The sequence below is a fragment of the Erythrolamprus reginae genome, chromosome 10 (genome assembly GCF_031021105.1).
Source record: "Erythrolamprus reginae isolate rEryReg1 chromosome 10, rEryReg1.hap1, whole genome shotgun sequence".
NCBI classification, from domain to species: domain Eukaryota; kingdom Metazoa; phylum Chordata; class Lepidosauria; order Squamata; family Dipsadidae; genus Erythrolamprus; species Erythrolamprus reginae.
The window spans coordinates 17,616,918-17,629,734 of record NC_091959.1 but is presented as its reverse complement, the minus strand read 5'-3'; the positions used below and the strand labels follow the sequence as shown (position 1 = coordinate 17,629,734).

The 12,817-nt window shown below is 39.9% G+C and overlaps 1 protein-coding gene across 4 annotated transcripts in view; it reads right to left on the bottom strand.

The window, feature by feature from the left end:
* Nucleotides 1-12,817, bottom strand: part of IQCH (IQ motif containing H) — a 127,186-nt gene that overhangs the window by 72,076 nt on the left and 42,293 nt on the right. For all 4 annotated transcript variants that reach the window (XM_070763357.1, XM_070763356.1, XM_070763358.1 and 1 more), the window contains one exon: nucleotides 10,465-10,548. In XM_070763357.1, the coding sequence (XP_070619458.1) occupies nucleotides 10,465-10,548 (84 nt within the window). The remainder of the gene's footprint in view (nucleotides 1-10,464; nucleotides 10,549-12,817) is intronic.

Below are 12,817 nucleotides of genomic sequence, written 5' to 3'. Positions count from 1 at the left end.
AGAATGCCTCCTTAGAAGTACTTCCCCTAAGCAATGAGCTTTGTGCTTGTGGTACTGCAAAGATAAGCAACCCGAAAGCCCTCCAGTTCCATTTTTGTTGGACGCATCTTAATATACAGTAGTATTTCCCTTCCCATCTTTCATTTAAATACTGTATACTCAATTCCTTCCCTCTCTTTTCAGTTTCTACTCACTGCACTTATTCTGAATCCTTCTTGAAATGTGGTGATTAGAATTTGAGATAGTATTTAAAGTAGGCTTTGATCAAAGCAGGCTATAATGGAATGATTACTTCCCATAATTTGGAAATTGTACTTCTGTTGTATTTGCTTTCTTTCCAGCCTCATTGTGCTTGTGATTCACAACCAAGATCCTCAGCAGATGGTGAGACCCACAGACAAAACATCTCGGCCCTGGGAGACCAAGCTTCACAATAGTAAGAATAGTAAGACAGTAAGAATAGTAATTCTTACAATAGTAAGAAAATAAGTAGGCAGGTCAATTAAGCATTTGTGCGAGATTAAGTATTTTGCAAGACCAGGATAGGAATTTTTTTCTCCTTTGGGAATTAATGCCACGGCATCCAAGAGAAATCAGAGGAATAAAGAAAGGTAGAAAGTCAGCAAAAGTTTTGGGCTCTCTTATGTATTGACTTTTAATCACAGAATGACAGAGTTGGAAGGGACTTTGGAGGTCCTCTGCTTCAAGCAGGAGAATCTATACCATTACAGGTTAACATCTAATATCTTCTTAAAAGCTTCCAGTGACGAGTCCAAGTTCTAGTCCAATGGTCACCAACTGGTGGTCTGTGGATCACTGGTGGTCCACGAGAAAATTTTGATGGTCCGCAGAAAAATTATTTGCATTTTTTATATTGCACTAAATCAGGGGTACTCAAACTACGGCCCCTGAGACAGATAAGTGCAATAAACGTTGTGTTGTGCAGAGAGTCTCCCTCTTTGGGGTCTTTTGGTGTAGGTCAGAGGGGGGCAGAAATTCCAACTTGAGGTCTGCTCCGTCTTCCTGATGTGGGGCTTTGGGTGAAGGCTGGAGGAAAGCGCCGCTGGTGGCAAAGAACCAGAGGGCCTTGTTCAAATGGGACGGCATCATGGCCTGGAACTGGCTGACCATCTCAGCCTTGCACTCCTGCAGATGTTCCCTCTGCTTGGAAAGACTATATTCGTAGTCCTCACTGAGGTGCTTCTGCTGAGCCTCCTTCTTGGCCAGAATCAATCTGTCTGTCTGTCTGTCTGTCTGTCTGTCTGTCTGTCTGTCTGTCTGTCTGTCTGTCTGTCTGTCTGTCTGTCTGTCTGTCTGTCTGTCTGTCTGTCTATCTAATCTATCTATCTATCTATCTATCTATCTATCTATCTATCTATCTATCTATCTATCTATCTATCTATCTATCTATCTATTGGATTTGTACGCCACCCCTCTCCGAGGACTCGGGGCGGGCTCACAACATATCAAAACAATATACAATATACATATCTAAAAAATCCAATTAATATAGCTAAAAAACTTTTAAAAAACCTCTAATAACATTTAAAATTATTCATTCCCATTCACTCAGCAAGACATACTACACTCGTCAGCCCAGGGGCTAGGATCCGATGGCCTGGTGGCACAGATAGGTGTTTAAATTTTTACAATTTGAACTGAGCTAGCTGTTTTGCCAACTCTTTCTTGTGGTGGCTGCTTAGCTCCAACAACTGCTTCCTGTTGGGGCCCTAAGGAGCCCGGGTGGGGAGACGAACAGTGGTTGGGAGGGATGGGTAGAGACCGGCGAGGCGCCCCTTGACATCAGTGACATTGAGTGGACCATGTCCATCCAGTCACATGACGACCTACCCATGCCCACCCAACCGGTCATTAGGCAGATCATATTAATGGTCCGTGGGATTTAAAATCATGAATTTAGTGGTCCTTGAGGTCTGAACAGTTCTAGTCTAACCCCCTACACAAGCAGGAGACCTTATACAATTCCAGGCAAATGTGGAATTCCAGTGATGGAGGACCTACAACTTCTGGAGGCAAGATGTTCCACCGATTAATTGTTCTGACTTCCATTAAATTTATCCTTAGTTATATATTAGTTCCTTCTTGATTAGTTTCCATCTATTGCTTCTTCTCCTGTTTTCAGGTACTTTGGTGAATAGGTTGTTGACCTCTTCTAAAAGGAGGAATGTGTCAGAAGTAGGATATGAACCCATATCTCCCGTATTTACCAAGGACTCTCCAGCAATAACAATCATATTATATTGCGCACTCTCTCTCCCCCCTCCCTCTCTCCCCCTCCCCCTCTCTCCTTCTCCCCCCTCCCTCCCCCCTCTCATCTATTTAACTTGGCCTATTACCATGAACAAATGATCCAGTAAGAATTGGGAGTTTGCTGATGGTATCTAATTATTCTGAGTACTAAAAAGAATTTTGCATTCTTTGCTTGATTTCGTTCAGTGCTTCTCAACCTTGGAAGCTTGAAGATGTGTGGACTCCAACTCCCAGAATTCCCCTGCCAGCATCTTCAAGCTGCCAAGGTTGAGAAACACTGGCTTAGTTTATTGTGCTTTCCACATTTTCCCCTTCTTCTGCTTTCTTCGACATATTAAATCATACTGAGTGCTTCCTTTGGATAGAAGTGTAAAGAATATCCAAGGTGACAGCGCTTTATATAAAATCATCAAAATTACAATGCAGAGGGTAGCAGAGTGAATGCCTTGCAATTATCTTTGGATAATACAGAATTACGTTCATTTTGCAAGACAGAGTAAAGACTCAGTTAATGGAACAGTCCCACAACAAGTATTTTCTAGGATTCTGTACCTATTTTATTTTTATTTTATTTTTATTATTTTATTTTACTTTACTTTACTTTATTTTATTTTATTTGTTTGCCACCCTTCTCCTTAGACTCAGGGCAGCTTACAACATGTTAGCAATAGCACTTTTTAAAAAGAGCCAGCCTATTTCCCCTACAATCCAGGTCCTCATTTTATCCACCTTGGAAGGATGGAAGGCTGAGTCAACCTTGAGCCGGTGATGAGATTTGAACCGCTGACCTGCAGATCTATAGTCAGCTTCAGTGGCTTGCAGTACAGCACTCTACTTGCTGCGCCACCCTGGCTCTATTCTCAGTCATCCAGGTCATGATTGTCCCAAAGGTGCTTTTTCAGGAGGTAAACTGGACTTCCTTTGTTTTTTCTTTTGAAGACCTTTCGCTTCTCATCCAAGAAGCTTTCATTCCCCAACTATGCTGTCAAGAGCTGAAGAAGCTTCTTGGGTGAGAAGTGAAACGTCTTCAAAAGAAAAAAAAAACAAGGAAGTCTAGTGGTCTCCTGAAAAAGCATCTTTGGGACATTTTCTAGGATGCTCCTTCCAGAATTTATTTATTTATTTATTTATTTATTTATTTATTCATTTGTCCAATACACAATACATATGGAAGAGAATAGACATGAAGTAATATATAGAAAGATAATATGTAAAAATAGAGGAAAGGAAGAAAATATATATGATATATGAGATAAAGGAAAGACAATTGGACAGGGGACGAAAGGCACACTAGTGCACTTATGTATGCCCCTTACTGACCTCTTAGGAACCTGGAGAGGTCAATCGTGGATAGTCTAAGGGAGAAATGTTGGGGGTTAGGGGTTGACACTATTGAGTCCGGTAATGAGTTCCACGCTTCGACAACTCGATTGTTAAAGTCATATTTTTTACAGTCAAGTTTGGAGTGGTTAATATTAAGTTTGAATCTGTTGCGTGCTCTTGTGTTGTTGCGGTTGAAGCTGAAGTAGTCATTGACCAGTAGGACGTTGCAGCATATGATCTTGTGGGCAATACTTAAATCGTGTTTTAGGCGCCGTAGTTCTAAGCTTTCTAGACCCAGGATTGTTAGTCTATTTTCGTAGGGTATTCTGTTTCGAGTGGAGGAGTGAAGGGCTCTTCTGGTGAAATATCTTTGGACGTTTTCAATGGTGTTGATGTCCGAGATGCGGTATGGGTTCCAGACAGATGAGCTGTATTCAAGGATGGGTCTGGCAAAAGTTTTGTAGGCTCTTGTGAGTAGTGTGAGATTGCCGGAGCAGAAGCTACGTAGGATCAGGTTAACAATTCTAGAAGCCTTTTTGGTGATATTGTTGCAGTGGGCTTTGGCACTGCAGGCTATAGACATGCCTGAAACTGTTCTTTAGTCTTGAACAGCTGCCTGCTTGCCTTGTGTGATTCCATGCTGCCTATAACTTTCTAGTCACAAATCGTCCCTTAAATAAACACCACAATATAGAAGAGTTGCACTGAGGGTAAAACAACATTAGTGCCTCCATAATATATAAAGGCAATTAAGTTATTATTTTAGGCTCCCATAAATTTTGAGGATACATTTTGTGCAAATGGCATTTATGAAATAATAATGATGCTGAAATATACATGAATCATTGTAGTGTGTGTCATTCTGGGTAGCCAGCAGTCTTGGCCATTGACAAATTAATATTTTTTGCTCTTCTGTTAAAGGAGTGAAGGGGGAAAAAAAGGGGGGGGGTTTCTTCCAATTTTACATTGATTCTCTTTAGGTCAGAGATGGGGAACTATGGCCTTTTTATGACTTGTGGACTTCAACTCCCAGAATTCCTGAGCCAGCCATTCTGGGAGTTGTAGTCCACAAGTCATAAAAAGACCATAGTTCCCCAGTCCTGCTTCAGAGAGACACAGATTGACTGCCCAGCATCCTTTCCATGATTCCAGATTCTGACAAGAGTCTCATACAGTCTCCCTTCATGCTTTTTTTCCAAGTTCCAAGTGGAAGTTCATTGCACTCATTCATAACTAACAACAAAAGATTTAAGTGCCAAAGCCCACTGCGACAACATAGCCAAGAAGGCTTCAAGAGTTGTAAACCTAATCCTACATAGCTTCTGCTCTGGCAATCTCACACTACTTACCAGAGCTTACAAAACATTTGCCAGACCCATCCTTGAATACAGCTCATCTGTTTGGAACCCATATCGCATCTCAGACATCAACACCCTTGAAAATGTCCAAAGATACTTCACCAGAAGAGCCCTTCATTCCTTCACTCGAAACAGAATACTCTATGAAACTAGACTTACAATCCTGGGTCTTGAAAGCCTAGAATTACGACGCCTTAAACATGATCTAAGTATTGCCCACAAGATCATATGTTGCAATGTCCTGCCTGTCAAAGACTACTTCAGCTTCAACCACAACAACACAAGAGCACACAACAGATTTAAACTTAATATTAACCGCTCTAAACTTGACTGTAAAAAATATTACTTCAGTAACCGAGTTGCCGAAGCGTGGAACTCATTACCGGACTCCGTAGTGTCATCCCCAAACCCCCAACACTTTACCTTTAGATTATCCACGGTTGACCTATCCAGATTCCTAAGAGGTCAGGAAGGGGCGAGTACAAGTGCACTAGAGTGCCTTCCGTCCCCTGTCCTATTGCTCTCCTATATCTCCTATACCTTTCTTCTATTCCTATATCTCTTCTTCTATTCTTTCATTGATATGTTCTATTACTATATCTTCTTTTCTATTCTTTCATAGATATATTTTACAATGAGTATCTCCTCTATAACCTTCATCATGTATGTATATATATATATAAATATATACGCACTAAAACCCTCATTGTGTATTGGACAAAATAAATAAATAAATAAATAAATAAATAAACAAACAAACAAACAAATAAATAAATAGCTAGCTAGCTAGCTAGCCAGCCAGCCAGCCAGATAGATAGACAGACAGACAGACAGACAGACAGACAGACAGACAGACAAACCCACCCACCCCAATTTCTTCCTTGCTGGGAAACCCCCGTGTCTCCCTCACAAATGGGCCTGTGAAGATAAACCATGGTTTGTACTGAGCACCATGTTAAATGGCCAACAGGGCCACATGGAAACTTTATTCTGCCCCCAAAATATGTGAGGTACACAACCTCACATCAATGTGCAATGCACCTTATACCTACCCATTTCCTGCAGAGTTGTGAAACTTGCTAAGAAATCCAATCACACATTTTTCTGATAGAATTCGTTTTGCAAAAAACAAAGATCAAACATGAGCTAATTTATCAAGAGCCACTAAGGGGCAAATTATGCATGATTTATAGGCACATGCCTATGGACTACCCTGTTTCCTCCAAAATAAGACATCCCATGATAATAAGCTCAATTGGGCTTTTGTGTGCATGTCAATAAGGCCAAAAGTTTATTTCAAAGTTCAAAAAAATATAAGACAGGGTCTTATTTTGGGGAAAACGTGGTAGTTATTTATTTAGTAATGTTTAATAATGCAATAAACAAGCCAGAAGACATAGGTTCTATAGTTGAAATGTGTTTTGAAAGCATTTTAATTTTCAGCTTAAGTTTAAAATTATAAAGTTTTCAAAACACATTTCAACTATAGAACCTAGAACCAGAAGTCTGGAAGGGAACCACGGAGGTCCTATAGTCCAACCCTTTCCTGAAGCAAGAGAACCTGTCCCATTCTGGACAAATGCCTGACCAGTCTTTTCCTAACTAAATAGGAAAGTTTACAAAACAGGAATAAATGATCAAAAGAACTATTTAAGCTCTCATACACCTGGCACAGCAGTCTGTGATGGTTTAAAACAGGGCTCTTCAATCTTGGCAACTTTAAGACTTGTGGACTTCAATTCTTAGAGTTCCCCTGGCTGAGGAATTTTGGAAGTTTGAAGTCCACAAGTCTTAAAGTTGCCAAGTTGGGAGACCTCTGGTTTAAAACCCAACACAAAATAGCAATAAACCACAACTTTTAATTAAAACAGCACCAGACAAAACAATAAAATAACAAATAATTATAAAAGCAAACATAAAACCAAATGCACCCATCATATCAATTCATGAAAAGTGCAAAATTTTTTAACTTATACAAATACTGTAGGTTTGGGGGTTTCTCTTAAAATCAGTTAAAGACCATATTCTCAGAGGAGAGTTGGCAATACAGTGGTACCTTAGTACTCATTTTTAATTGATTCTCTCTCTCTCTCTCTCTCTCTTTCTCAATTCAATTCAATTTATTAGATTTGTATGCCGCCCTTCTCCGAAGACTCGGGGCGGCTCACAACAACAATAAAAACAATATTCTAGCAAAAACAAATCTAATATTAAAAAGCACATAAAACCCTATCATATTTAAAAAGCAAACAACACATACATATCCAACATAAATATAAAAAAGCCTGGGGGAAAGGTGTCTCAACTCCCCCATGCCTGGCGGTATAGATGGGTCTTGAGTAATTTACAAAATACCAAAAATGATGAGTACCAAAAAAATTTCCCTCCATAAATAATGATGTACTGAGTCACAAGGCAATCAACACCAACAAGTTCCAGCTTGTGCGTTGACTACCGGGACAAAATGTCCATGTCAAAATGTGTTGAATACCAAATCAGATGAGTTTCAAAGCAATTGAGTATCAAGGTACCACTATAGATGTGGCTATTGGTCCTCAATTATTGCTAACCATGCCCCCATTCTAGGCAGTATGCGACAGAAGGTGAATGGAATTGTTGGTTGGTGCAAAACACAAAATCATATTTTTTAGGCAGGAGGGATTCAAGTCATGTAGTTGAAACAAGTCCGCTGAATTTTATTTGGGACCAATGGAGTGATACCTCATGCTGCCAATTGGGAACATCTAAGGATACTCTGAGTGCTGGGTTCTGGATCCATTGCACTTCTGAGTTTGCTCTTGCCTGCATAATGGACATTATCACAAACTCTTTGTGACGTCCCTGAGCTTGATGATTTTCTTGAAGACGTTTCATTACCAAGCTAGGTAACATCATCATTGCAACCTTTTTGGGAGACAAACTGTCCTATGGATCATAAAAGCCAGGAAAATTCTTTCTATGAAGAGAATGAAATGATGCACCGCAGACAAAAAGGTAAATGCACACCTTCAGACTGGCCCACATTCAGATCTAGCTATTTATGCTTCATCCCAACTTCAGTCTGTTCCATACTGCAGTGTTTCCCAACCTGAGCAACTTGAAGATATCCGGACTTCAACTCCCAGAATTCCCCAGCCAGCATTCGCTGGCTGGGGAATTCTGGGAGTTGAACTCCAAATATCTTCAAGTTGCTCAGGTTGGGAAACACTGCCATACTGGACCCACTTGAAGAAGATGAAAAAGAGAAGTGAAGCTGGATGTCATTCACTTGGTACCTGTGATGACTTCCCCAGATATCTCTCCAGGTGTCATCTTGGAGGAAGAGGAAACAAACCCAGGCACATCAAGAGGGGAATTGGTCAGTGGCTCCAAGCAGATATCTGAGAGGGATTTGGCCGAAGGGCAGCTGCAGTAGGACAGCCCTGAGGCCTCTGGTGAGGAAAGTATGCAGTCAGTGATGAGGAAGAGGAATCGCCTGCTGCATTGATCCAAGAGAAAAGAGAAGGGCAGAGAAAAGGCAGGAGCAGCAAAGATCTGCCCGATTACTCATGAGGAGGCAACCTCGTCCCCCTTGATGGGCTACACCAGATGCTGGCTATGTAGCACAGCAGAGAGATGGAGGCGATGCTGGGAACGTGTTTGTTTCCTAGCTGTGTATTTCCTGGTTGTGATTTTTGCCTTACTTTGCCTTGACTTTGGATTGTGCCTTGGGAACTCTGGACTTTTCTTGCCTCATGAATCCTCTTGTACTGTGGATTTAATTTTGCTTGGCGGGTTTATTTATTGTTTGCAAAACTTTCAAGTAGGTTGTGGACTCTTTGGCCATTGCTCTGTGGACTAGCATTGGTCTGCTTGTGGCTGCACTTAATTGGGTCAGTTCTGGATTTTTGTTGAGGATAGGACAAGAGGCAATGGGTGGAAACTAATCAAGGAGAGAAGCAACCTAGGCCTAAGGAGAAAATTCCTGACAGTTAGAACAATTGATCAGTGGAACAGCTTTCCTCCAGAAGTTGTGAATGCTCCAACATTAGAAGTTTTTAAGAAGATGTTGGATAACCATCTATCTGAAATAGTGTAGGGTCTCCTGCCCAAGCAGGGAGTTGAACTAGAAGACCTCCAAGGTCCCTTCCAACTCTACTACTACTACTACTACTATTATTATTATTATTATTATTATTATTATTATTATTATTATCATCATCATCATCATCATCATCATCATCATCAACAACAACAACAACAATACAACACAGCAAATTAGATCACTATGCTGGATTTCGTATTTCATCACCAGTCTGGTGCTTCCCAAGCACCTAGGACTGTGTGATGTAGCAACAAATTATGTGTGCCGATCCCAGTGAAGCAGCCTTTTGCAATTGACAGATGGAGATTTTATCAATTCCGATGGTTTTCAAATGTCCGCTGAGGGCCTTTAGCACTGCACCCAGCGTGCCAAGTACCACTGGGACCACTTTCACTGGCTTATGACCGAGTCGTTGCAGATCGATTTTCAGATCTTTGTATTTTGTTAATTTCTCTAGCTTCTCCTCCTCAATTCTGTTGTCTCCTGGGATTGCAATGTTGATGATCCATACTTTATTTTTCTCCACAATCATGATGTCTGGTGTATTATGTTTCAAAATTTGGTCAGTCTGAAGTCTGAAGTCCCACAGTTGTTTTGCTTGCTCATTTTCGACCACTTTTTCGGGCTTTGCCACTGGTAGATGGTAGATCTGGCATAGGTTCCAATGGATCATCTGTGCCGCAGCATCGTTTCTATGCTTGTAGTAAGTCTGTGTGATCTTTTTGCAGCAGCTGAGTATATGATCGATTGTTTCATCTGTTTCTTTACAGAGTCTGCACTTTGGACCGTCTGTTGATTTTTCACTTCTGGCTTTGATAGCAATTATTATTATTATTATTATTATTATTATTACTACTACTACTACTACTTCTACTACTACTACTACTTCTACTACTACTACTACTACCAGTCATTTTTGCATAGAAATTCACAGACATTAAATAAGTTTGTACATTATGTACAGTCCCGGCTTGCTGAATTATGATGTGTTTATGGAGATTCTTAAGCATCCATGTCACGGTTGTCCCAAAAGTGCTTTTTTTCAAGAGGCAACTGGACTTCCTTCGTTTTTGCTTGAAGACATTTCACTTCCCATCCAAGCAGCTTCCACCATTCAGTCAGAAGTGAAGAAGCTTCTTGGATGAGAAGTGAAACGCCTTCAGGGAAAGACAAAGAAAATCCAGTTGCCTCTCAAAATAACAAAGCACCTTCGGGAGAACTATGATGCGCTGATTAGGATACAATAAGCTGGGTTCATGCAACCTGGTAAACGAAAACCCAACATCTCCGTCGCAGTTTAGCTAGTATGCAAGCCTTCCAAACGGCAGCGAGGGCACAATCTGTTGGCTCAGAAATGTGAATCCATTGAACTGCCCCTCTTTTCTTTGGAAGCACAATAGAAGCAGAGCTGCTGGAAGGAACGTCTACCTTTGATCTCGCACAGCCTTCCGATCTGCGATCCCTGATGAACAGTAAAATCTGGGTCGGCCTCTCGAAGGGACTGCTTGTATCCTGAAAGAAAACATCCCAACTGATTAACACGCATCACAGCCGTACAAGAGGTTCCTTACTCTTATTTTTTCTTTTTCTCTTTTTGCTGGGGAGGGGGAATTCAGCGTACTTGCTTAGAGTTCAAAAATTTTCCAGAAAAATTAATAAAATGAAAAATGAAACCTAACATCAGAACTACTGAGCTCAACTTTCAACCAGTGCAAGACCAATTTGTTTATCAGAAAAGGAGTAAAACTGTGCAATGTACTTACACTGTGTTCTGAATAATTGAAATTTGGGGAAAAAAATTATATACTAGATTCTGAATAAGCTACATAGCCATGCTTTCCGATAAAGTACGGGATTTTTAAAAATGTACTACTAAAACCCTAATCTGGCTTTTAAATAATTAGGAACAAGAATTACATATCATCATCATCATCATCAAAAGGAAAAGTACAGCATCCTAAGTTCAAACACAGTTAAAATTCAATGAATTTTAGATCAGTATATTGAATTGTGCAGCAAGGTTACACAATTTGAATAAAATTCAAATGAATTTTAACTATCTTGTTTGCTATTATTTCTCTGAAGGTAAAAATCTGGTGAAAATTGGATGTTGTAATGAAAATTGTAATGAAAAAGCAATAGAACTAGATCTTAAAATGATAGTATGACAACAAATAAATTGACTGTTTATTAATGGGGATTGTTGTAATAAATTGATATGCAACTTTACCGCACAATTCAGGATGCATACCAATCTATATTATTTACTATAAAAATGAGCAAATGTCTTTGTTTTTATTTGAATTATATTGCCCACCTTTCTACTCACATAGTGCTCAAAACAGCCCATATAAAAACATGGCAAATACAAAACAAAACCGAAGCTAAAACCAGGACAATTAAAATCACAAATACTAAAATTATCTCCATTTAAAGCCTCGGTTGTCTTTTCCTGATAGAATAATTAAAACTAGAACACTTTCCTTTAAAACAAAATTAATTGAATTTTCACACACATATTCTCTCTCTTGCTCTCCCTTTCGCATTAAAGCATTTTAATTTGCAATTACTGTGACATCTGGATTGCACAATACAAGCAGGGTTTTTGCTGGGCCCTTTCCGGTGTAATGCGCTGAGGGTTTTTGCGAGCACGCTGAAGTCGATGGCTGAAGTCTGTTTCTCTGGAAATGTGTGAGTAAGATATAAAATAAATACTTCAAAGCGATTGCATGATTCCTATAAAATGTTTTCTGTTTAAGACTTTTGGATAGTCCCATCCAGAAAGATTTTGAAATTAAGCTAATTGCATAGAAACGATCTGGGTATTAAAAAGAAAAGAAAAAAAAAGATCAATTGTCAGCCAGGATAGTTTGTCAGAAAATCGATACCAAGTGCTGCTTAATAAGTCCAGGTTTGATGGGCTACTGTTATGGTGTGGCTTGCTAACAAGATTAAAATAATGCTTCGTCCTTCGAATGGTATATTAAGGCCCCTGGAATCTTGCAAATGGGTCTCAAATTCCTCTAGAAACCTGGAAAAGTTGTATCCCATGCACACATCTTGGGCAAACATGACAGGAGGCATTTTAGAAGCGCCATTCAATTTCTGGCTTTGGGGGAAGATCACAGAATGAAATCTGACAACTGAAAATTAATTATAGGGAAATAAATTACCTTTCTAGATAGCACAACAGCTTGTTTTCAGCAGTTGCCAAGCAAATGCTTCAAAAGGCTTGCTAGAAGATTTTGGAGGCAGCTGCCAGGAGCTACATCTGTTTTTATCATTGGATATATGCTTCTGGAGACCGATGCTGCATTTAGCTCTCAGAGACAATGGTATCAAAAAGCAATATAAATTCAATCCATTTCAGCAGACTGGGATACCTTAAAATATGTAACCTTTAAGGTCCGAGTTTCGGATCCTCTGCTTCTAAACATTCCATTGAGGGGGGAAATCCCCCCACTGGTAATAGAATTTATTCGCGTAAATGCTTTTAAGTTGTCGTTTATGGTCCTGCACGAAATTATTGGGACAGAAAGGTGCAAAAAAACAACTCAGCACAGAACAAGGCAAAGGGAAAGTATAACAGGCACTTCCAAAGACAGGTGGAAATCGAAAAGATGCGAACTGGCATAATGGGGGGAAAACCTTAACAGTTTCTCCAAGAGAAAAGTCCCTCCATTCCCTGGCATGATTGTGAGTTTTTTTGATCCTGCGTGAAAATCTACCATCCTGCGTGAAAATATACGACTGTGCAGAGATGGACAGATTGACAATGGAA